This window comes from Leopardus geoffroyi, chromosome D2 (assembly GCF_018350155.1).
Source record: "Leopardus geoffroyi isolate Oge1 chromosome D2, O.geoffroyi_Oge1_pat1.0, whole genome shotgun sequence".
Taxonomy (NCBI): Eukaryota; Metazoa; Chordata; class Mammalia; order Carnivora; family Felidae; genus Leopardus; species Leopardus geoffroyi.
In genome coordinates this window covers 34,717,421-34,743,291 of record NC_059334.1, presented here as the reverse complement: position 1 = coordinate 34,743,291, position 25,871 = coordinate 34,717,421, and the positions used below count along the sequence as shown (strand labels likewise).

At 44.4% G+C, this 25,871-nt stretch overlaps 1 protein-coding gene across 10 annotated transcripts; it reads right to left on the bottom strand.

Moving 5' to 3' along the window:
• Positions 1-60: 60 nt before the first annotated feature.
• On the bottom strand, positions 61-25,822 carry SEC24C (SEC24 homolog C, COPII coat complex component). Of its 10 annotated transcripts, XM_045439621.1 has the most exons (25): positions 25,493-25,613; positions 25,050-25,302; positions 23,547-23,746; positions 21,326-21,461; positions 12,499-12,674; positions 11,698-12,069; positions 11,271-11,407; positions 9,968-10,036; positions 8,544-8,655; positions 8,197-8,324; positions 6,894-7,032; positions 6,565-6,680; positions 6,268-6,392; positions 5,957-6,148; positions 5,654-5,747; positions 5,335-5,451; positions 4,386-4,556; positions 3,608-3,704; positions 3,360-3,505; positions 2,996-3,134; positions 2,729-2,847; positions 2,454-2,633; positions 2,015-2,206; positions 1,447-1,536; positions 61-1,301 (listed from the first exon to the last, which is right to left on the bottom strand). In XM_045439621.1, the coding sequence occupies exons 3-25, from the start codon at positions 23,716-23,718 to the stop codon at positions 1,161-1,163; spliced, it is 3,360 nt and encodes a 1,119-aa protein (XP_045295577.1). In that variant the 5' UTR covers positions 23,719-23,746; positions 25,050-25,302; positions 25,493-25,613; the 3' UTR covers positions 61-1,160. The 10 variants fall into 10 exon arrangements, with proteins under 10 accessions (XP_045295577.1, XP_045295576.1, XP_045295584.1 ...); XM_045439620.1 differs by lacking the exon at positions 25,050-25,302 and having other exon boundaries at positions 25,493-25,620; XM_045439628.1 differs by lacking the exon at positions 25,050-25,302 and having other exon boundaries at positions 11,698-11,790; positions 25,493-25,620.
• Positions 25,823-25,871: the final 49 nt, after the last annotated feature.

Below are 25,871 nucleotides of genomic sequence, written 5' to 3'. Positions count from 1 at the left end.
TGCTAGGCCTAGCAGCAACAAATGGGACGGAAAATGGTAAGTCACAAGTAAAAATGAGGCTAATTGTTACATCTTAATTTATTTTACTTCTTTACAAATTAAAGATGCATTGAAAAATAAACCAATGAAGAGAAATGAGAGGTCTGGAGCAGGGGCATCCCAGGCTGGGAGCAGGCAAGCCTGGCCACCATCAAGCCTAGCCCTTGTCCTGCCCCAGCCAGTTCAGGTTGGAAGATAACGGTCGGCCACTCTGTCAATACCAGAGCTTGAATGGTGTCCCGGCAGGAGAGAACAGAGCTCCAGCCACCTCTGCCTCTCCCCTCTCAACAACTCCCAGCTTGGAGAAGCAGTGTTTCCAGTGGGAGCTCAGAGTGGGATGGGGCTGGCTCTGTGAGGTATTGCAAATTGATGACCAGGCTCCCAACAGAACCATCCAGTGTTGGAGCCTCTCCAGCTGGGAAAGAGGCTGTTACCTCTCCCAGGTCTTAATATTCTTTGCAACTCACTTCCCAGGCTCATTCATCTCTGACAATGTGCCTCTATCCACTTAGTGATCACCAATCATTGCAGGAGACAGAAGAGCTAATCAACCACTCTCCAACTTTGACTTGGCTGCTGACTTCCAGGCCCAAAAAGGACTGACCAACCACTTTTCTCTCCACCATCTATGGTCTATACCCCAGCTCTTGTGCACCTGAATGTTTCGTCCCTAATATAGGAAGTTTTTGATGACACTGAGCTGAATTAGCCCCTACCCACCCCCGTATAGTACCCCTGGGATTCCCACTCCTTCCTGCCTGCCCCTCTCTTCTTGGAGGCTGGTCTAAGGGGACACATAATATTGCCAGAATCTGGGTGCCTCCAAATCCCCCAATACCGAATCATATACAGTGAACTGAGAAACTACATTCATTACGACAGGATTAGCAGGAAAAGGAGGGTAAAGTGAGGGGATAGGGGCACCTTCCATCAGCAGGACATGACAGAGTGGTAGGATACTTGATTCCAGAAAGGTGTCTCCTTATACCTCCCCCTCCCCCCAGAGAGATTGAGGTCAGCTTACATGACTTATAAGATAATGGAACTGTTCCAATTTCTCTGCCATCCTGGTGTACTTTCTGGAAGCTGGCCTGGGACCCTATGCCATTTACCCACTTGCTCTAGCTCAGTAGCTGCCGAATTTCCTTGTGCATATGACAGAGAAAGTCCACATAGGATGCTCCCCCGCTCAAGCTCTTGTCTTCCACCAGGAAGTGCTTGAACAGCATCTCCAGCTTGTCCTCCTGTTTCACCACGATAAGCTATGGCCAGAAGACAGGGTCATGAGGCAGGGCCAAAAGGAATTAAACATGCCCTAAAATCCCATTATCCAATCATTTATTCCCACCCCCCATTCCAGGGGAGGACTTAACAAGGTAAGAAATGCAGAGTTTAGATCAGAGTTACCTTCATGTACCGTGACCTCTGTGCTCTTAAGCTATCAATGAGGCCTCGCACCTTCTTGGACAGTGGATTATCCAGAACTGGTAGAACACTCTGCAACACAAAATTCATTTATCCTTATGGTAAAATTCTCTGAGTCAAGGCAAAATGGGGCAGCAAAGATTTATGCACTATCTGAAACAAGCCTCGGAATAATGACAGCATCCCCCATCCCCTCCAAGGATTCCTTGCTATTAAAGGGGACTAGCATACAAACTTTACTGACTCCCACTCATATCACAAAATGCTTTTCCAGGGGCGCCTGGGTGGCGCAGTCGGTTAAGCGTCCGACTTCAGCCAGGTCACGATCTCGCGGTCCGTGAGTTCGAGCCCCGCGTCAGGCTCTGGGCTGATGGCTCAGAGCCTGGAGCCTGTTTCCGATTCTGTGTCTCCCTCTCTCTCTGTCCCTCCCCCGTTCATGCTCTGTCTCTCTCTGTCCCAAAAATAAATAAACATTGAAAAAAAAAAATTAAAAACAAAAGAAACAAAATGCTTTTCCACACCCATATTCCCCTTGACTTCCTGCCCTCACCAAGCCACTGGTGATCTGACTGAAGGAGGAGACACTGAAGAGGCTCTGGACAACACCCTGTTGGACACTTGCTCCCACCCACAGGAAGAGGTTGAGCCCATTCTCCAGCAAGTATATATCCCCATTGCTCAGACGCTCTTCAGATGCTCGAACTGCTGGTGGTTCAGTGGCACTCTCAATGGGAGACTTTGTCTAGACAAAAGGAAGGGGCAAGAGGTTATTTACCAAGGGCCATAAGACAAGTTTGCCCCTCACCACACACACGTGAAATTTCAGAAAGCTAAATCAGTAACTCTTTCAGTGTGAAAATTACATCAGATAATGTAGGTTAGAAACAAACTCACTAGAGTCAACCACAGATAATATTAACCTTTCCCTTCCTCCTTCTATGATGCCCCTTTCTCAGTGCAATGTCTCACACCCCAGCCCTTAGTCGCACCAATGGTAGGAGCCGAGGATAAAAGAAGACATTGGTCTCGGCCACATCCATGGAGGTAACCAGCTGTCGGACATAGGCACGGTCATCAGTAGTGACTTCAGCTCCAGGCTGCAGGACATCACTCTTCAACACACAGTTCAGGTAAACTGGGAGTAGCTTCATGCACTCAGGAAGGATCAACTGCAGGGGTTATCAAAGTAAAGTTAATAATCATGAGAAATCTCTCCCAAATGCAAAAATTTGTCCTAACAATTCCTCCAACATGCTTGTCCCACCTGTCCTGCAGAGGAGGGGCTGGCACAATTCTTTCTGTAACAGGCCAGGATCTGGGCACACTGAGTGATGAGAGTGTCACGAACAGTCTTCACAGGGCTATTTAGGACCCCCCGGTATGCTGGATGTGAAAGGGAGACAGCACAGTCACTGGCTAGCCACCCCATCACATGTGCTTTCCCACCATCACACCTACCCGGGAATGCTGAATCACCGACAACCACCTTTCTCTCAGCCCCAATCCCCCCTCGCCCTGCCTCTACCCTCACCAAACTTGGCCATGTAGTTGATGAGTGTGTCAGTCTCACAGTTTCGATACAGATCAGCCAGCTGGGTGCAGCAGTTCAGGGCCAGGTTGTGGATGCGGAGCCGTCGCTGCCCTGCACAGCTGGTGTAGAGCAGAGCACACTAGGGGAAGGGAGAAAAGGAGAATTCATACCCCTCCCTCACCAAAGCCCTCTGAAAAACTGCTCCTTTGCTATATTAGTAAGATAGAGGAAAGACATGAGCCATCCCTTCCCCAGCCTCTTCTAGTCCTCTCCACCCACCTCTTATCCTCTTCCCCACAGCCTATTTATATCCAGTACAATGAACTTGACAGTTCCTCCCCAACCCCTGCCTCCTGCCTGCTACCTGCAGGAGGGCTCCACTCTCTTCATTGAGCCGATCATCATGCTTGAACTCCACAGTCACCGTCTTGTCCCCGTCCAGCCCAGCCAGCTCCACATCTGTTGTGTTGCTCATGTAGAAAGCCCCAAAGAAATCTACAGCACGGATACCTGAAGCCACATGGATAGAGTCAGGGCTACAAATACGACAGGTGCCACTTGCCTCCCTTCCAGATTTAGCCCCCAACCTGCTCTTCTCCAACCAGGACTGACCAGTGCTTGTCCGAACACGCATCACAGCATCAAAGCCAACAACCTTCTGTACGTCCCGACGCAGGTCACTCAGGAACCGTTCCTGGTCATTCTCCACCTGCAGCCCCCCCAGGCCCAGAGTCACATCAGTGACTACATAACACCCTGCAGATTATCTCCCTGCATCCCCTCCACTCTACAAGCTGCTGAATCATAGTAACAGTGACGATGATAATAATGATAGCTTTTAAGCATTTGCTACAAGCCCAGTACTACATTAAGTATTTTACATATAACTACTTATTCCTGATAATAAATCTTAAGTATTAAAATCCCATTTTATAGGGGCACCTGGGTGGCTCAGTCGGTTGAGGGCTCGACTCTTGATTTTGGCTTTGGTGTGACCTCACGGTCATGGGATTGAGCCCTGCATCAGGCTCCACGCCGGACATGGAACCTGCTTGGGATTCTCTCTCTCCCTCTCCATTTGCCTCTCTATCGCTCAGAAAAATGGGAGGTTGGGTAGAAATCCCATTTCACAGATGAAGAAACAAAGAAAAAATAAGTAATTTCTCCTAGGTTATATAGTGAGTATTCTGGGAGGGCCAGAATAACAGCTGAAGACTGATTCCAACCCCATGCTCCTAACCACTACCCTTGTTACTCTCTTCTTTACATTATGGGGTCTTCTCCTCCAACAGTATTCCTATTAATGAGTCGGCAGCTAAAGAGCTGCTCCACACGTAGGCAGACATTGTCTGTCCGGCTTCCACCTGCCACCCAGAGTCCCATGCCCTACCTGAAAGCAAGCATATTTGTAGACAGAGCCACCAGTGAGCTGGGGTACAACAGAGAGCGTGGCCACATCCACATACTGGTTAGGGAAGAGGAAGAGGTCTACACAGCAGCCTTGGGCCACACACTCTTTGGCCAGGGTCTGATAGGCACCTGTCTGAGGCTGGAACAGAGTCTGGGAAGGAACAGGAGAAAACATTCGAATATCTCAGCTCTACCCTATTTGAAAACTGTATATTTAATATGGGATATTCAAATATATGTAAGACTTCAGATCTACCTCATAAGCATTTGCAGGAGTAGTAGAACATTCTCTTAAAAAGAAGAATCTATCAAGGGGCACCTGGGTGGCTCAATCAGTTGAGCATCCGACTTTGGCTCAAGTCATGATCTCATGGTTCATGAGTTTGCACCCCACATCAGGCTCTGTGCTTACAGCTCAGAGCTGGAGCCTGCTTCAAATTCTGTGTCCCCCTCTCTCTCTGCCCCTCCCCCACTCACACTCTGTCTCCCTCTTTCTCTCAAAAATAAACATTAAAAAAAGAAGAAGAATCTATTGAGCGCTTTGGGATGAGATAGGGTAAAGAGGTGTGGGAGCACTGGAGAAGGTTGGCAGTCATGGACCTGACATGTGAAAGGGGAGAGTATCTCATCCCAGTCCCCCTCAAGAAAGTTGAGAGTATTGCATCGTGGGGGCCCCTGAGTGTCCGACTTCAGCTCAGGTCATGGTCTCATGGTTTGTGAGCGTCAGCCCCACGTAGAGCTCTCTGCTGTCATTACAGAGCCATCTTCGGATCCTCTGTCTCCCTCTCTCTGCCCCTCCCCCTCTCATGCTCACACTCTCTCTCTCAAAAATAAATACACATAAAAAAAAAAAAAAAAGTACTACATTATGAAGAGTCACCACCTTCCTCTGTAATAGAAAGTTCTCCCCCCATCTCCCAATCCCACACCTTCTCCTTGTCTGTGTTGATCAACTTCCTGTCGTCTCTGTTCTTCAGTTTCCCTGGGGCCTCTGCAATGGGCAGGGAGGTGTGGAACAGAAACAGCTTCCCTGCACACTCAGCAGCCTAGGAAAGAGAGGACTACTTGTTCATTCTTTCCTTTATTCAGCTATTCATTCATCCCTTCCCTCATCATTTATTTGGTGCCAATTATGTCAGATACGCTGACTCATTGGGCAGTCATCAATCACTAAAGAAAGTTATATCCCAGGGAGTAGGATGGTCAGAAGAAAGTGAGGCAGAGAAGTTGCCAGGGTTCTAGCCTTACCTTTAGAGCCTCCATCCCAGCCTGGATAACTGGAGCAAATACTGTCTCTGTCTCTCTGGTGTCTGCAAACATTTCAGGAATCTGGTCCAATAAGCTGAAAAGATAGATGATGGGAGGCAATCAAAATTGCTATCCAGATTCAGTGCCTTAGCCCTCAATTCACTGAAGAATCATGTTCCCCCCACCCCACACTGAAAGCTCCTGAGGCACAGTCCCTGTCCATCTGCTGACCCCTCTGCTTGACTGACTTTCTCTGATTGTCTCTACCCCATTCCCACTTTATCCCCACAATCTGGCTCTTACCTGGTGATGACTGCCCGAGACTCACTGACATTGACCAGGAAGCCATCCAGCAGTGGCACAAACATGTCAGCCACATCAGATACAACCATCATCTGTGGCTGGGCCAATGAGCTTTTCACATTGTAGAAGTGGAGCACCTTATTATAGGTGACAAAGCCAACACGGATTGCGGACTCTTCTGCTCCACCCTCCCTGTAGAAGGTAACATTGTTACCCACACTTGGCCACCTTCTCCACCTACTGAGTCAACCAGAACCCACCCCCACCCCAGTGATTATCCAAAAAAAGAACCCTGGCTCCATAAGTCTCACCTAGGTAGAAAATCTAACAGTGACTTGAGCTCCTCACAGAGGAGCCTAACAAGACCACTTCTGATGGCATTGTAGGAGACATCAATCATGAAGATAAAGGCAGGAGGGCTGGGAAACTTATTGTTCTGCAAAGGAAGGAAATGTTGGGGAGAGAAGGGCATTGGTAAGCAGGCTAGTTGACTACAGAGAAGTCAATATCAGAGGGGACAATGAAAGGGTGAGGAAAATGAACACAGCAATTCTCAGCTGTCTCACTGTCTTCCACCCACTTCTCCTCCCCATGCTACTTTCTCTTACCTTGCAGTAATCTACAGTGGCCAAGAATTCATAAGAGCCCAACGATAGCTCAGGACGGTCATAAGCATCCACACGTTTGCCGGTATGATCCAGATGTTGAAAATACTGGGGGGGAACTGTGGGGAGTACGTGAGAATATTACTCAAATGTCCACTCTCAATCTTAGTAGTCTTGCACTGGCTAAGCTCACTCTACCACCCCACATCCCCATATGTGCCCTACTTCCACAGTTCCTGAATAAGGGAACCTTACCTATCTAACTAGAAAGAGAATAATGAAGATGCAATTCAGAACCCCCCCACCCCCAATCCCAGCCTCTGTGAACATACCATCATTGATACAACTGCAAAAGCAGCACTGGAAGCGCCTCCCTCCCTCAATGAATTGCATGAAGGGGCACATATATGCTTTGCAGCGATTGCAGCGCAAAGGGCCAGATTCCCCATGGTCCACGACATACGGTGAAGCCTAAGGAGCAAAGGGGAGGGGCTCAGACAAAGGAAAGCTACAGCGGGTTGAGACATGTGGCAGTAGATGAAGAAGAACAACCTGGAGGGGAGAAGGGCATGGTTGAGATACCTTGCCTGAGGAGGGAATACAGTGAAAGGGAATGAAGACAAACGATGAGGGTACCAGGCACAGGAATGTCCCTAAGAGTTCAAATTCTATAGTCCCCTCTTCTTACTCCTCATCTCCACAACTCCCCTTCTTGAAAGAGAACTGTGAAAGTGGCCCTAACAAATCAGGGACTGCTATAAGCATATAAGGAGAAAGCCAAAGATTCCCTAGGATTCTCGTTTCACACCCTATCTTCAATTCTCTTCACTCTTGCCCTAGGGATCTTGACTCTGCTTCCTTCCCCAACCAGGTATTTATGACACTGATCCTCCCCATCCCTGGATATCTGTGACATCTACCAGTGTCTCAACTAGATGCCATGCTACAGATAAGAGACCAGCAGCTAAATGTCTAACCATCTCCACTGAGATCCAGAGAGAAAGAGAAAAACACAGAACAAGACAGAGAAGCAAGATGTAAAGTGAGCCAGTTATAGAGAAATCCACTCTAAATTCATTAAGCCAGGCATAAACAGACTTTCCTGCCAAAGCCTGGCAGAGCAGCTGACAAGTTCTCTCTCTCTCTTTTCTTCCTGATTTCAGGTATTGAGGTGAAAAATCAGGGCCCAAGCCAGATAAGAGAAGGACTATTGGACCCTGATCTACCTTTTTCCCTTATATGATTTCCTAACATTCCCTAACTCACCAGGGATGTTAGGACAGTATAGAATAAAAATAGAATGATGTACCTGTAATCATCTGGAGATGACCGTAAGGCTTCTGCATTCAGCTGTCTCCTCCCCTACAAGTTGGCCCTGCCTCTTTTCAGTTTGTTTCTCATATGGACCATGCTCCCACCCAACAACTTCTTGGGCTTTTACTCTCATCACAACCACACCCATCAGGCATGGGCCCTTGGGTAGAAAGCTATTGAGATACTCTCCCTTCCTGCCCAACCAGGACTTCTTTCATTGTGACTGCTAGAATCACTTTCAGGAAGAAGTCTTATGCCCCCTCTTTTCCTCCCCCCTCTCTTCCTCCCTTTCATTATACTCCAGTCCCTTCCCTGACTCACCTCCTCTGGTGGCAGCCTTGCCAGTGGCTTGATGACAGCTGCTAGAGGCACCTGGGCTTGTTTAGCCATGTCAGATGTGCAAGGGATATTATAGGATGTGCATCGGATGTATCGGGGACTTGCATTCCCTGAAGTAGGAGGTAGAAAACCTAAGTCAGATCACAGAATCCCTCTAGACACCAGCTCTCCATTGCTGATCCACCTCATCACCCCGACATATGCTAGAGCTGATGGCGGCTTTTCCCCTAGAGGGACTGGTCTCTGATTAAAGACTAACAGAAGCCTATCCATTAGCTGATAATCTTGGAGAAAAGGCCCTCACAGGAAGGAATTAATACCCTTCTTACCTTGGTCTTTCACCAGGAAGTTGGTGGTGACTAAGGGTGGCACCTGGCCCCGTACTCCAGTAACAAATGGCTCTGAACCCCGGTTGTTCCTGTCATCCTCAATAACCTGAATCTGTAAGGAAGAAATGAAATGAGTGAGGGTGACACAAGAAAGGGAAGTACCAGGTCCTAGAAAACCAGGAGAAAGAAAGGCTAGAGCTACTGCACAGAAACTAGTAATTTGCTAAGAACACCTCATGCACCAGGCCTGCTCTCGTTCTGGAGATCACATAAAATGCTACAATGCCAATCTTCCGCTCTATAATCAGTAGCAAGATGCTGTACAGTCAACACTGAGAAAGGGCTTCTTTATGAATTGCCCTGACCCCCAATCAGTGGTGACCACCCCATTATTCCCCCCACTCCAGGAAAGTTCCAGCTCTCATCACAAACCTTCAAATATATCAGATTTCACTTCCCTCCCACATTACATGCCCCCCCCCCCACCCACTCCTCTCACCAAGACACATTCTGAGTCAGAGCAGGAAAACAGACAACAATAACCATGTAAAAATGAAATCTACCTGGAATGACTCTACACTCAATGAAAGTAGAAGGGACAGGGTGAGGAGAGGATTAAACAGAAATGAACAGGTAAGGTGAGGAAGCAGATGCTGCCTTATTTTCAGGTAAGCATCCGTGTGTAAATATGGGAGAAGAGGATTAAGTACCCAATCCTTACAAGCCCAATCCTCAGTCCCCCACATTTTGACAGATCCAGCAAAGGAAAGGAAAAAAAAAAAGATTTTGCAAAGCTGGTAATCAGATCTTTGTGTAGGCTGATGACCTTTGGTCAGTACTTCAAGATGGTTTGTAAAACCAGAAAAAGTAAAGGGAGAATAAGACTCCATATTACATAGGAGAAAGAGTTGAAGCTTAGAAATATATCAGAGTCAAATAGACTCTCCAGATGAGAAAGTGGCCCACACTTTCCCAAACCAGTAGTCTCTTCCCCTGTGAGAAATACCAGTATCCCAAACTTGTACATTAGTAGTCACCTACCCAAAGTTTTTCCACAAGCTGTAGACATATCAGTCCCAAAGGGGAAGGACCTACTACTCAACTTTGTCCTGTTCCTTCAAATGTCACATGCAGGCTCCTGGAGGACCCAGCAGAACTAAAACCAAAGCTTAACATGCCACCTTACAGCCTGGTCTTCTACCACCCCATACTCAAGGCACCGCCAAACAGCTTGTTATTTCATTACATGGTGACTTAAGACATGCACATCCTTCTGGTTTGTAAAAGCGAGGGTCTAGAAGGACTAAGGGAAGAGGGTGGAGAGGGATGGACATGGTGGATGAGGTGAAGATGAGGTCACAGGCATGCATGGGTGGCATTAACACAGGGATGACACGCACACACACACCACCCCCTGCACTTACTGGACTAGGAATGGCATCAGGGTCTATTCTGTGCCTGGTTTTCTGCTGAGGAGGCAGCTCATTGAGTTGCTTTTAGTGTTTTAATAATAAAGGCAGCAGGGGAATACAGGGAGGGAGACAAAAGAACAAGAAGCAGATGTTACTTCTCTTGACCCTGATGAATTAGACATGAATAGCTGGAGCCCAGCTCATACTGCTGAAATCAGGCCCCTTCTAGGTCAGAAATTCCAGGGCTCTCTGGCCCAACACAGAGGCTTTAATGGCTCAGACTATGATGTAGAAAGATAAAGTGGCAAATAGGAAGCAAGTTTTAGAGAGAGGGGCTGAATGGGAGGAATCTTAAGAAGGAAGAAGAGGGATGTTCCCCCCAAAAGGCCAAACTCCCATCTAAGGACCGTGCTTATGCTTAAAGAAGCCTTTCCTCACATCCAACCCAGATTCTACTTCTCCCTGAAGGAGACGAAAAGGAGGGGCTGCTTAATCCTCTAGGGTCGCTCTTAGCCAAAAGGGTCCTTCACCATGGTAATTCCCCAAAGGAAGAGGAAAGAGAACAGAATGGAATATGACAATGGCTAAGCATGGTGAGGTAATTGACATAGCAAATGTTGCAGACAGAACTATAAAATAGCCCCCACTTGGGAGTACAGTCCCAGCCTCTATTCCAAGTAGGATAAGGAAGCCCTAAGGATTCTGATGATGGCTGTAAGAGTGAAATTCACCCCCCTCCTGGGAGAAGCAGCTTCCCCACATTGCCCTTATAAACTGTAGATCACTTTTCCCCCATCCACACAGCAGGATTCTAGCCAACAAAAGTACTGGAGGTTTCTTCCTAAAACACTGTCCAACTAGGGGCACAGAGAAACCAATGAGGCTTTCCTTCTCTTAACACCTACCATCAGAGAATTCCTACCAGATCTACCCATTAAGAAGACTGCTATCCTACTAAATCTAAAAGGACAAGACCTGGACCCAGCTACTACTCCACAGAAGGGTAGAGGTTACCATGCTATGTCCAATAGTGACAGAAGGCAGTATCAACCCAGCTGTCTACTGACACTACTGATCACTCCTAGCTTTGCTTTCTTCCCTGCCCAGCTATAGAGTAAAAGTGCCCCCAAAAGATTTCTGGGGCCTCAAGTTCCAGTTCAAAGAGTCAAAAATTACATCTAGGTTCTATACCTAACAGAAGATAAATGAAAAGGGAAAATAATCAGAAAATGCTAGGCAAACATCTCATCTAGGTTGACTCACTTATCTGGCAGCCACAAATTCCTTCCCTAGGACCACATAAGTATCTACTTACAGGGCTTGGGATGGCATCAGGATCCAGGCGCTTAGGAGGCAGTGGTTGAGGAGGCCCAGGCTGACTGCCAAAAGTGGATGCTCCTGGGTAGGGACTTCCATAATTGGGCTGAGGGCCCCTGGCTGGTCCAAAGGAACCTGAAAGACAAGGGCACAGGTTGATAAATTCAAAATCCCTGATCTCTTCTTAAGGCCTCAGGGAAATGACTAGACTCCTATAAGTATAGAGGTAATGACCATTCAGAGAAAGACCACACTATCTGAACTAAAAGAAAAAAGAATGTCTTATAAATCCTGCATCCTAGTAGTAATACCCTGAAGCTAGTTCACCGCTTCTAGTTCACCGCTTAGCAAGCAATATTAAACAAACAAAAACACCTGAATAGTTGAAGCCTTTGGCTTCTAGACAGACCTTGGGAAAAACTTACCATTTTGTTGCAGCTGATAGCCTGGCTGCTGGGAGGAGTGCATAGGTGGTGGTGGTCCTGGGGGCCCAGTCATCTGGCTGCCAGGAGGCAGAGCTTGAGGAGGAGGTGAGGACACATGGTTGGGCTGGCTCACAGAGGGCCCCCCAAAACCCTGTCCAGGCAGGAGTGGACCAGTCATCGAAGGCATCCGAGGACCCCCTGAAGCTGGGGATGTGAAGCTGGAGGCCTGTGGTGGGGCAGATCGCTGGGGAGGCTGGGCCCCAAAATGACCCTGGCCCTGGCTAAGGGGAGGAGCCTGGCCCTGAGGATAGGAGCCATACAGACCAGAGTTGGGGAAACTTCCTGAGGCTGAGGCCAGCGATGTTGGTGGGCCTGAGAAGTAGAAGAGATACAGTCAGAACCCTAGTCATTTTGCCTTCCCCTTTCCACATGAGAGGGGCAGGAATGACCATTCCTATCAGCTGGCCCTCAGAACCACAAGAAATAAAAGGGATTCGGGTATACACCAGAGTCTGATGCTTTTAAAAAGAAGGGGAAGGCAGGGGCACCTGAGTGGCTGTCAGTTAAGTGTCCAACTTCGGCTCAGCTCATGATCTCACGGTTTGTGAGTTCAAGCCCCAAATCAGGCTGTGCTGACAGCTCGGGGCCTGGAGCCTGCTTTGGATTCTGTGTCTCCCTCTCTGTCTGCCCCTCTCCACTCACACTCTGTCTGTCTCTCTCTCTCAAAAATAAATAAACATTAAAAATATATATATTTAAAAAGAAGGGGAAAATAACAATCCTGGGGTCATCAGTACTCACCATAGCCCAGCCCCACAGGGGGAAGGGCTGGAGCCACAGCACCACTGATCTGCATTCCTGCCAGCTGAGCAGTCACCTGTGCACTTGTCGGGGGAGGGCCAAAGGGCTGAAGCACAGCTGGCTGGCTGACCACAGGGGCCAATGGGACTGACCCAAATGGCTGAGACCCAGGGAACCTGTAAATACAAGGAAGGCAGAGGTAACAAGTAGGCTGGGAGACCCTTCAAAGTTGGCAGGAGCTCCACATCATACAGGAAACTATACTGTTCTACAGCATCTTCCTGTCATCCTGGGCTCTTTTATGGCTTCATGTTTTTGTATATTTGTAGATGTATTACATTCCTGATGATCCACACTATGATTATTCATGGAAAATCTTGTTTTCCATTAGGTTCACTCCACAAACATATGCCAAGCACCCTCAGATCAGGTATTATTTATTCTACTAGTTAGATTATCACCTCCTCTGACTCAACAGAGTTAAACAATCAAAGTACTTATTACTTTATCCTGGCTAAAGGTGTTAAGAGCAGAGTAAGTCATCTGAGTTTGACATTCTGTACTAATCAGAAAGATGATGCCAGCTCTACCAGAAAGGGACTAGGAAAACAGGGCACAGACCAGAGAGCCTTCTAGCCAGGTTTATCTAGCAAAGCCTCATTACTTGGATAGAGACACTGGACATTCCCATGGTATCAGATGGCACATTAAAATATAAATACAAAATCATTCCAGTAGCATTGCATATCAACTAGTAACTAAAGTGGTGTTTTAGGTTGATATTACTGCAGAAATCTACAACATAGATGATACATAAAAGCTCCATATGAGATTTCAAGAGTGAATCAAACTCTTTACAACAATAATCAGTTACACTTAAATTCTGATTTATTCTTCCTGCTTATTTTGTCTCTACTAAACAACTTGTACTTTATTATATTTTGTATAATAAATATAATATATTTATTACATTAGTCTTGTAGTTTAACACTTTTCTTTCATTCATTCATTCAATTACTATTTTCTGAGTGTTATGCTAGTGAACCTTATCTCCCTGAGAGAGCAGCTCTGTATTTGTTGTCCTTTGTTGGGCTCTGCATTTTTTGTCTTCCATAGCACCAAACATACTGTTAGCTCCATAGCCTAAGCCCATAAATCCTTGTCAGAATAATTATATTTCATGGTTACTACTCCATTAATATGGATAATACTATCAACTACCCAATGTTATTCCATCACATGCCTGAGTAATAATAAAATACCACCTTATCTCTAAGTAGCGTTACAACTTATAAAGCATCTCTAAGTGCTTTATTTAATGTAATCCTCACAGCAAAATGAGGACACAGCAGATCGAAAAGTAAGACATGAAGAGTGTAAGTGGCAAACTAGGCTAGAACTAGAGCCCAGACCTGATCTTGATCTTAGTTCAATGTACTTTACTGTTTAATTATGAAGTGTAACATAAATAGAAAAAAAAAAAAACATAAAACAAGTATATACTGTTGAATAATTATAATACAAATACCAATGTAACTAAAAACCAGGTCAAGAAATAGAATACATTAGCACCCAAAGGCCCAGTGCTCCTCCCCTCCATCACAGCCCTCTCTCTTCTCCCAGAGGTAACCACTTTCCTAACTTCCTAATAATCATTCCCTTGTCTTTAAAACAACATAGTTCAGTTCTGTCACTTTTTAAAAAAATATTTATTTTATTTATTTTGAGATGGAGCACGAGTGGGGGGTGGGGGTGGTGGGGAGAGAGGGAGAGAGAGAGAATCCCAAGTAGGCTCCACACTGTCAGCACAGAGCCCAATATGGGGCTCAATCTCACAAACAGCAAGATCATGACCTGAGCCAAAATCAAGAGTCGGACGCTCAACCAACTGAGCCACCCAGGTACTAGTTCTGTCACTTTTTTACACTTTTGTAAACAGAATCACTTCACATATACTCCTTGAGTTTTCCTCCTTTTGTTCAACCATGATTATGAAATTCATCTATGCTGTTGCATGTAGCATTTCCTTTCATCACTAAATGTTAGTCTGCTAAATAAATATGCCATAATTTACTTAAGTATTTTAATGTAGATCTCTAGGTTTTTCTAATTTTTTAATATTACAAACAATGTTGCTATGAACACTCATATACCTGTTTATATACATGAATTTTTCATATATATATATATACATGCTTAGAAAAATTCATGTATATATATATATATATATATATATATATATATATATATATATACATGAATTTTTCTAAGCATGTATCTATGAATGAGTTGCTGGGTCATAAGGTATGTATATCTTTATTTTTTTTTAATGTTTATTTTTGAGAGACAGAGAGAGAGCAAGCGAGCACAAGTGGGGGAGGTACAGAGAGAAAGGGGGACAGAGGATCCCAAGTGGGCTCCATTCTGACAGCAGAAAGCCCAATGCAGGGCTCAAACTCACACACTGTGAGATCATGACCTGGGCTGAAGTCACTCAACCAACTGAGCCACCCAGGTACCCGATATCTTTAATTTTAACAAATAATTCCAAGCTATTTTCCCAAAGTAGTTGTTCTAATTTGCATCTGATCACCGGTGGATAAAGAGTTCCTGTTATTCTGATAGTCCAGCAATATTTGGGACTCTCAGACTTTTTAATTTTGCCACTTTGATGGATACATAATAGAATAGAATCTTGTTACGGCTTTTGATTTGTACTTTTCTCATTATTTATGAGGTTGGATAGCTTTTTAATATGTTTCCTCTCTTTTCAACGTTTATTTATTTTTTTGGGACAGAGAGAGACAGAGCATGAACGGGGGAGGGGCAGAGAGAGAGGAAGACACAGAATCGGAAACAGGCTCCAGGCTCTGAGCCATCAGCCCAGAGCCCGACGCGGGGCTTGAACTCACGGACTGCGAGATCGTGACCTGGCTGAAGTCGGACGCTTAACCGACTGCGCCACCCAGGCGCCCCTGTTTCCTCTCTTTTTCAAAATATCTTATATTGTACTCACGCTACTTGTGATGATGTGAGATGATAAAGTCCCTACAGGATGAGATGAAGTGAAGTGAATGATGTAGGCATTGTGAAGAAGTATTGAGCTACTATTGACCCTCTGACAGTATGTCAGAAAGAGGATCATCTGCTTCTGGATTGCAGAAAGGGAGACTACTGTAATGGTTGCTTAAGGTTGAGAGAGTGGGGGACTGAAGAAATAGCTAAATAAGGGTAGCTACTCAGCTAAAGGATATGGTGTTTTTTCTTGAGGTGATGAAAATATTCTAAATTGTAATGGTTGCACATTATCTGCGAATATATTAAAAGCCATTCAACTGTACACTTTATTTTTTTTAAGTTTATTTATTTTTGAGAGAGAGAGAGCACAAGCGGGGAGGGGCAGAGAGAGAGAGGGAGTCAGAGAATCCCAAGCAGGCTCCACGCTGTGAGCATAGCCTGATGTGGGGATTCAAACTCACAAACTGTGAGATCATGACCTCAGCTGAAATCAAGAGTCAGACGCTCAACTGACTGAGCCACCCAGATGCCTCTGAATTGTACACTTTAAATGGATGAACTACATGATATGTGAATTATATCTCAATTAAGTTGTCTTCAAAAATGCAATCAAATAAAATTGCCCTAAAACCTCAGACCTCCCTCAAGCTTTTGCTCCTTCTTTAGCCAAGCATTACAAAAGAATTGGTCTATATTCTATCTCCATGTCTTTAGTTCCTATTCCCTTTCTCTTTAAAGATTCTTCTTTCTGGGTTAATTTTCCTTTCTTTCCTTAGTCTATCCCTTGATAATTTTCTTAAACTCTCAGTCAGTTTGTAAATATCTATATTTGTACTCTCTCTTAGCCAGGTACATAATTCTACATTGACAATTACATTCCCTTAGTCCTTTCAAGGCACTAGTCTACTATCTGCTCTCTTTTAATAGTTTCTATTTAGTCTAATCAATTTTTTTTTTTTTTTCTCTCTGAGAATCCTTTACAGCCTGGGTTGAGGGAGTGTGGTTGTTTCACATTTGCTTCTGAAAGATACTCCAATGATATTGCCACCCAAGATGACATTTTTTAAAAAAGATTTGAGGGGCGCCTGGGTGGCTCAGTCGGTTAAGCGGCCGACTCCGGCTCAGGTCATGATCTCACAGTCCGTGAGTTCAAACCCCGCGTCAGGCTCTGTGCTGACAGCTCAGAGCCTGGAGCCTGCTTCAGATTCTGTGTCTCCCTCTCTCTCTGACCCTCCCTCGTTCATGCTCTGTCTCTCTCTGTCTCAAAAATAAATAGACATTAAAAAAAAAATTAAAAAAAAAAAAAAAGCTTTGAAAGGGGTACCTGGGTGGCTCATCGGTTGAGCGTCCGACTTCAGCTCAGGTCATGATCTCACAGCTTGTGAGTTAGAGCCCCGCGTCAGGCTCTGTGCTGACAGCTCAGCCTGGAGCCTGCTTCAGATTCTGTGTCTCCCTCTCTCTCTGCCTCAACCCACTTGCATTCTGTCTCTGTCTCTCTCAAAAATAAATAAACATTAAAAAAAAATTTTTTTGGGGCGCCTGGGTGGTGCAGTCAGTTAAGCGTCCGACTTCAGCCAGGTCACGATCTCGCGGTCTGTGAGTTCGAGCCCCGCGTCGGGCTCAGGGCTGATGGCTCAGAGCCTGGAGCCTGTTTCCAATTCTGTGTCTCCCTCTCTCTCTGCCCCTCCCCCGTTCATGCTCTGTCTCTCTCTGTCCCCAAAATAAATAAACGTTGAAAAAAAAAAAAATTAAAAAAAAAAAAAAATTTTTTTTAATAAAATAAAATAAAAAAAACTTTGACCTGGGGCACCTGGGTGGCTCAGAAGGTTGAGCGTCCAACTTCACCTCAGGTCATGATCTCATGATTCGTGAGTGTGAGCCCCCCATCGGGCTCTGTGCTGATAGCTCAGAGCCTGATGCCCGCTTCAGATTCTGTGTCTCCCTCTCTCTCTGCCCCTCCCCCTCTCATGCTCTCTCTCTCTCTCTCTCTCTCAAAAATAAATAAACATTAAAAAAATAATGATAATAAAAATAAAAAAGCTTTGAAACACAATGTGTATACCATTAAATTCATTCCTTTTAAGTGTACAATTCAACGATTTTTTGTAAATTTAGAGCTGTGCAACCATCACCAGAATCCAATTAAAAAATTTTTTTTTGATGTTTATTTTTATTTTTGAAAGAAAGACATATATGTATATATATCTAGTATAGATATATATAGTATATGTTTTTAAATTATTACAGAATGAGGAGACTATATGCAAAATTTTAAAAAGATACTGTTTTTAGTAATCACATTTGTGATAGTGTTAGTATTGTTGTACTGAGACTGCTGTGTACAATAAGGGATAAAGTAAATGAGAAATTATGGCATATTTCAGTATTTTAATTCCATCATCCCCATAGCCTTAAGAAAAAGAAGAGATACAGGTATAATAGGTTAAGTAAAGGCTCTGTAGTCTTGAATTGGAAGTACAAATTTAAACATGTATATGTAGATATCTATAGATATGTAGATATGTGTTTCCTAGCTATGCTTACTATAAAGGCCCAGGAGTGACCAATCACTGAACGTGCCTAGTGCCCAGATTACGGCCACAAAATGTCATTTATCACCACCAAAATAAAGGATTTCTTGGAAAAATGCCTAATTCCTGGTCTGGGTCTTAAAATGTGTAAGACAATCCTAAGACATCTTATCATTCTCAAAGACTACTAGGGTCATGTCAGAAGTACTCAGGAGTCAACTTGAAGAAGCTCCCATTGGTCAAAGATGGAACACTCTAACTTCAATAATGATGATAATTGCAGTGGATTGAAACCCATCAAAGATGTTTTTTTTTAAGTTTATTTTGAGAAAAACAGAGAGAGAGAAAGAACCTGAGTGGGGAGTGGCAGAGAGAGAGAGAGAGAGAGAGAGAGAGAATCCCAAGCAGGCTCTGTGCCACCAGTGCAGAACTCATGAATGCAAGATCATGACCTGAGCTGAAGTCGGGATGCTTAACCGACTGAACCACCCAAGTGCCCCAAAACCCATCAAATTTGTTTAAATTCAGGGTGCCTGGGTGGCTCGGTTGGTTAAACATCTCACTCTTGATTTCGGCTCAGGTATGATGTCATGTTTTGTGTGATAGAGCCCCGTGTTCAGCTCTGGCTGACAGCATGGAGCCTGCTTGGGATTCTTTCTCTTCCTCACTCTCTCCCTCAAAATAAATAAATAAAAACTTTAAAAAATATATATTTTTAGGAGCATCTAGGTGGCTCAGTTGGTTAAGCGTCCAACTTCGGCTCAGGTCACGATCTCATGGTTCACGAGTTCAAGCCCAGCATAGGGCTCGCACAGGGCTGCTGTCAGCACAGAGCCTGCTTCAGATCCTTGGTCCCCCCCTCTCTCTGCCCCTCCCCTACTCTCTCTCTCTCTCAAAAATGAATAAACATTTTAAATAAATAAAAATATGTATGTTTAAATTTGTAAATTCGAAATAACATTAAAAAAGAAGAGGTCACCTTCAGTAGGTAACAAAGGACCAATTCATTCCCTTATAAACTTGGAAATAAAGGTAAAGAAGCAAGCATTTAACCTATATGAGCTGCATAAGTAACCAAACAACACAAGAGGAAAACTGTAACAGTATTCAAACAATTAAATGAAAAACAAAAGAATTCAAAAGTATCACCATTTTGAAAACCCAAGGAATTAATACACATATGTATTAAGCTCCAACAACTGCTAACATTACAAAAAAAAGACAAGATATTAAGAAAGCAAGTCTCTGGATCCAGCTGCCAATTTGCAGAGAATACAGAGAAAAGAGGAACATGTTGAACTGTAATATGAATTTGGAACCAGAAGAATCAAGACTGTGGGAAACTCTTCAGGTCAATTGGCTTCAGTTCTTCAACAGATAAATAGAAAGAAAAGAAAGAGATGGAGGATGGCGGGTGCCTGGGTGGCTCAGTCAGTTAAGCATCTGACTCGATCTCGGCTTTGATCATGATCTCACGGTTTGTGAGACTGAGCCTCAAGTCTTGGGATTCTCTATCTCCCTCTCTCTCTGCCCCTCCCTCGCTTGCTCTTTCTCTAAATAAATAAATAAGGAAGAAAGAAAGAAAGAAAGAAAGAAAGAAAGAAAGAAAGAAAGAAAGAAAGAAAGAAAGAAAGAAAGAGAACCTATCAACTTAAAGACATATCAAATTGTTTTTTGGTTTTTTAAACAGGCAAAACTAAACTGTGGTATCTAGGGATGTACATTTGGGTGTAAACTATTTTTAAAAACACAACAAAGTGGTTACTATAAGAGGATAATCATTACTCATGAGGATAAGGAGAGAGTTATGACTGAACTGAGGCACGTGGAAGGGGCTTTTGGGGCGTGTGGCAGAGTTCTTTCTATTTCTTCATCTGGGTTGTAGTTACAAGGGTATTCACTTTACAATAATTTCCTAAGCCATACATTTGTTCTGTATGTGTTTTATATTATAATGAAAAAATCTACTGCATAAACAAATAAATGTAAATGTGTTATTCCCCAGCTTAAAACTCTCCAATGGCTTCTCACTCCAACTAAAATCGAATTTATACTTCCTACTATGACTTACAAAGCACTACATGATACGGCTCTTGACTATATTTCTACCTTATCTCCTCCACACTCCATTCTGCTCTAGTCACAGTGGCATTCTTGCTCTTTCTCACACCCACTAAATTAATTTCTCCATCAGAGCCTTTACACTTGTTTCCTCTATCCAAGACATTCTTCTCCCAGATCTTTGGATAGCTCCCTGAGTCATTTCACAGAAGTTTCAAACATCACTTCAGAGAGGCTTTCCTTGACCAATGTATTTAAAACAGCTCCCTACCTCCTCACCAGACATTCTGTATATTCCTACTCTGTTTTATTTCTTATTTATATTTGTCTACTTGTTATCTTCTGTGTACTCCACTAGACTATAAATTCCACCAGGGCAGAGATTCGGTCTGTTTTGTTTGCTGCTTTATCTCCAACCTGTAGAACAACATCCAACACATAATAATACAAAATAAATATTTTTGAGTGGCTGAATGAATGAATGAATTTCTTATACTGCTTTTCAGTGTTTTCTAACACACAAGATTAGGGAGCACTTCCCAGGGTCTTTCCGATGCTAACATCTGATGCTAAAAATGGATATTCTGGACACCCAATAAAAATGTCAGAAAGTGACTCTTCCATTACCACACACCCTACTCACAGTTATACTTTATCCTTTGTTTACCAAGAAACAAACAATAGTCCAACAGAGATGACTTGCCTTCCCTTAATGGACTTCCATACAAAGACAGGTGTTTATTGGATCATGTACCACCAAAGTTTTTATCATTTATGTGGTTTTTCTTTGAGTATCTTTCTTTTCAAAACTGGTCACACCCAAACTTATCCAGTAAGTCCTACTAACTGCCTGATCTAGAGGAAAGGGAGAAGTCAGAAGAGACATAAATAATTCTGAGATCCTTTCTTCCTGTTTCTCCCTGAGGGCAGGCTCAGTATGATTGCAACAATTATTGAAGATATATGTCTAGTCAAGAAAAAAACTCAAGTTCACAGAAAGAATATACAAAAGAACTCAGGTACGAAGATGGGTTAATGATCTATGGAGTAGACAACAGCAGCACCCATAATCTGGAAAAATGAAAACAAAATACAAAAAAGTAGAGGGGAGAGAAAAAAGGATCTAAGAGAAAGTCAAGAAAAAAGAAACAGGCCCTCATCCATTCCTAATCCTTCTAATTTCATCAGACCGATTTTAGGTTGATCCAAATACATACCTCTGCATCTGAACAGTGGAGCTCGGCCCATTCTGTACATCTCCTTGGCCAAACTGGCCATAAGCAGCCTGGCCACAAGGGGCCTGTGCTGTTGAGGCTGGAGGTGCCTCTGAAGAAGGTGGGGCTCTTGACACACCTGAGGGTAAAGGACAGAAACTAAGCAATTGGGAAATAACTTTCTTCTCCACCCTGAGCAAGGAATATAAAGCAAGAATTAATAAGCTCAGAGCTTCACTGGCCCAGTGCCACAGCTTTGATATCAAAAGGATACCATGAACATGCAACTCCAGCTACAGCAGATTCTGAACATGGACACCCAGTCAGAGAGTCTCCACTCTTCTAGACAGATATACTATACGTGAAGCTGTAACTAGAGCCACAAGAACATAAGGGCTTCCTGCAATCACCATACACTTTCATACAATCCAGGACAGTCTAATGTTCTTACCCTAGACAAAAAGTCAACTCTTAAAAAAAAAAAAAAAAAAAAAGATTTTATTTTTAAGTAATCTCTACACCCAACATGGGGCTCAAAGTCACAACCTCAAGATCAAGAGTCACATGCTCCACTGACTGAGTCAGCCAGGTGCCCCAAAAAGTCAACTCTTTTAAGGAAAAGATCCTACTCCAGAACTCAGAAACTTTGAACATATGAGAAAGGTAGTACAGAAGGTGATCAAGTAATAAACTGAACTAATTTGTAAAGACAGGCTCCTGTTGGGGAGACTATTCTGCCAACCTCTTTTTCATATATTCTACTTATCCTAACCATCCACTTCTAAGTGTTGACGTTGCCAATATTACATGGTTCAGGAAAGTAATCTCAGGTTGGAGACTCTGCCCAGTGGTTCAGTCAGGACAGCTGACTTGCCATCTCACTAGTGGTGCCACCTTTGTCTTCACAAAAGCTGTACCCCAGCCCTTTTGCTCCTCAGAGCTCCTATCAAAGCTATTTCTACTACCCCCGACCATCCTTTCTGAATACTATCCCCAACCATCCTTCCCACATGAAATGCAGGGAATTAGTTACTCGGCACATCACTTTGGAAGTGTTGCTGACCCCTGTTCAAACAATTGTTTTTCTTTTGCTCTGTTACTCAATAGATTAGACAATTAGACAATTTAGAACCTGCCTACAGGTTAATTAATCTGAACCCGTTCACTAGCCATCCCAGAACCAGATAGGTTTTCCTTTCAATAATAAAACTTCCCATTGAGGCAATGCCAAACTCCATCCTGATAAGCCAGGACATGACAGATCAGAGGTGGACTCTGTCCAGCCAAAGTCTCAACCCAGAATAAGGCTCTTCCAAAGACCTGAGACCTAATCTCACCACTTGACAATTTTTTTTCTCAAAATCATAATTAAAACAGTAATACTTCATTCATTTCCCAAATCTTACCTATGCTTTCTTGGTGCCTTCTTTTTCCCATATCCTTGTATGGAATTTACTATCTTAAAAAGTTATGCATAAAGCATTTGGCATTAACTCTTCAGCTAGCCTAACCAAAGATCCGCTGTGTTAACCATTTTCCAAAAAGCCTTATGGACAGTCTGTAGAGTACCAGCTGCTCTTCTTGAAAAAGCAATGTAAAAGGCAAACACTGATCCTAAGGCAGCAGATTAGTCTTCTCTTATTGTCCTGATATTACAGAGCATCTAAGAAGCAGAGGAAACTCAAGCAAAGGCAAAAAATGGTATCAGCAGAAAGATATGAGAAGCACCAAAATTTAGACACACAAACACCACACTTTTTATCCACGAATTAGTTTCCCATGTCCCAGGGTCATTTATAAATAGAACCATTAATCCAATGACAGGTATTACCAATATACATGCAGAACAAGTGATTTCAGGGAGACTTCAGGTCAACAGGAAATATTCAATCCTGGTCACAGGCTCTGTAAGAGCTGTGACCACAACCTTTCCATCCAGCTGTGAACAAAGCAGCCAGTTGAGGCTATACATACAGGATGACACTCACATGAAATGAACTGCCACTGAACCTGGAAGATGCGCTTCCACTAGATGTCTTAAGGCAGAACTTATGTAAAAACAGGGAAGGGAAGACTGCCCACAGAGTTCTTGTAACCGAGAGCCAGAGGCACGTTCCTCAATCCCAGTCATCCCAACTCTCTAGGCAGCTTCTGTAAGGCAATACCACCCAGCTTGAACACTACTGATTCCCCTCCTAAGCTCAAAGGAAACTTGGAAACATACCTGGGGGAGGTGTTTGCTGATAGCCTGGTACTGGGCCATTGTAGGCTCCATAGGAAGTTGGGGGTGCTGTGGACCCTGGTTGCCCACCATAGCTAGACTGATGATATCCTGGGTAGACAGGCTGGGGCTGCCCAAATGGCGGCACAGGTGGAGCTGACTGGTTGACGTTCATTATGAGTGCATCCCCAACTTGGTCTCACCTAATAGATGAGAGAGAAGAGAGATATTAGTCAAAATCAACTTCCTAAAGAGAGAACAACTATTCAGGGTAGAAAGTATAGATAAAAAAAGGACTGACCTTATCAGGCAGTTATCAGCCTAATTGTTCCCATACTACCACAAGATCTTTGTAATTTTCTGCCCCAGCCAGTAGCCACATTACCTCCTCAAAGTAAGGATTTGTTATGTGAACCCCATGCTTTGTCACTGCCAGGAGGGTATAAATTTCAACTTCAGATAGGCCCCATTGGAATGGGGAATAGCCTCCATTCCCCAGTGGTATGATTTCTAGTGTCTAGTCACACAAGGAGTCCTGCCACTGATGAACTACTGTGATATTATAAGTAAATGAAACAATGTTCCCACTTTCCATTCATTCACCCTAGCATCCATTCATTCAACAAACACTGAATACCCTCTAAAGTGCTAGTCATTTTCCATCACTCAGGCTACACATACAAAACAGATCAGTTAAATTCCCTCCTTCTCAAAAGACAAATTCTAGAGTAACTGATCAGAGAAATAAATTATTTGGCTGAACTGCAATAATTCAAATGCTACTCCATCCCCAGTCTTTCCACCAAAAGAATGTATGGATTTGAAAACTAAAGCATTAAAATCATTAAATGCAAAGGACACCCAAAACTCTAGCAAGGTAACAGACACCAGTAAGTGCAGGCCAGGAACAAAAACTTCTCACAATAACCTAGGAAAACAGTTCAAGGATCAATGACAAAGATTTCATGTAAAAAGATCATTCACCTATCCTTCAAGCAGAGGGACTTCAAGCAGATTTGGAGTATTCCAAATCCCATCACTTCTCCCAACTATCCCGTTTCTGCTCTCCTTATGTTTGTCATGAATATAGGCCACCACTAAAATTATGACAATCTCACCCAGCAACAGAGGAATGAATGTGAGAGCCTTTCCGGGGTCCTTCCAAGAACAAGACTATCTGATCACATCTGAACGCCTTATCATTCAACTACCCTATACACAGATGGGGCACAGGAAGCAGGAGAGTTCACAGATGCTGTAGTGGAACAATGGGCCTCTCCCATTTGCTAAAGAGGGTCATCTTGATAATAGAAAAGCTGAGCTGCTCCTGGACTAGAATTCTTTAATCTTAAACCCATCTCAAGAGCTGTTCTTCCAAATCCTAAACCTTGCACAGGTCACAAACACTAAGCTTGACAGATGTCCCCTGCCCCTGTATCTTCCTAAATCAGTGTGGGGGCGGGGAGCGGAGGAAAGGAGCTTCTTCGCCAGGAAATAATCTCACACCCAAGAGTTTGGAGTAAGGCTCAAGTCTGGACTTCATTCTGGGTAGACAGCCGAGGGTGACAACCCAGGGGGCGGGGCAAGCTTCCTAGAACTCTGAAGGTAGTCGAGCTGTGGAGGCTGGGAGCGCCGGGAATCAAGACCAAGAAGTCAAGCTAGCTTCTCGGGCCACGACGAGAGGGCTGGTCCATAAAGCATGGAGATCGAGCGTCTCGCGCCCTTCAACAGGCTTGGGGCAGGAAGCGGGAGCCGGAATCTGGGCCGGGAGGACAGAAGGGAGGGTCTAGGACTGATTCAGGATTGTGGATGCGTGAGGTGAGGGTCTCTCTCCGTGCCCCGCCCCCAGGCTCCTCCCTTCCTTCTCGGACGGGACCCCTATCGGGCCAGTGATACCCCGGCTTCTCCCCTGCTGTCCTACCCACCAACCTCCCGATGCCACTCCTCACCCGGCTCCAGATCCAGGTTCGACTTCGTTCCTAACGTCAAGGATCCCAGGCCCAACTTCCGGTTCCGAGGGGGCCTGAGCGTCGCCCCCGGAAGCTCCTCCCCCACGCTCCAGGGCCGGACACTCCTTCTGCCACGTCTGCAGTAGATGCGCGCGCAAGAACCCGGATGCCGCGCATGCGCCACGGCCTCTCCCGTCGTGGCTGCAGCCTGAGAGCCTCCGCAGGTTTTAGTGCATTTCTGCCTTTTTACCCCGCTCCCCGTTCTGATCACGTTATGGTCCCACTAGCTGAGATGCGATTGAGAGTGACGCATTAGTGACCTCTAATCTAGATCCTGCAGTCACTTCCTGCTGACCCCTGGCCCCACTGATTTCCGTCT

Excerpts from the sequence above, each read along its gene's own strand:
- SEC24C (XM_045439620.1), bottom strand. The coding sequence starts at position 23,718 with ATGAACGTCAACCAGTCAGCTCCACCTGTGCCGCCATTTGGGCAGCCC. Across the intron at positions 21,462-23,546 it reads TCAGCAAACACCTCCCCCAG|GTGTGTCAAGAGCCCCACCT; the intron begins GTATGTTTCCAA and ends CTTTACCCTCAG. Across the intron at positions 6,393-6,564 it reads CCACTGTAGATTACTGCAAG|AACAATAAGTTTCCCAGCCC; the intron begins GTAAGAGAAAGT and ends CTTCCTTTGCAG.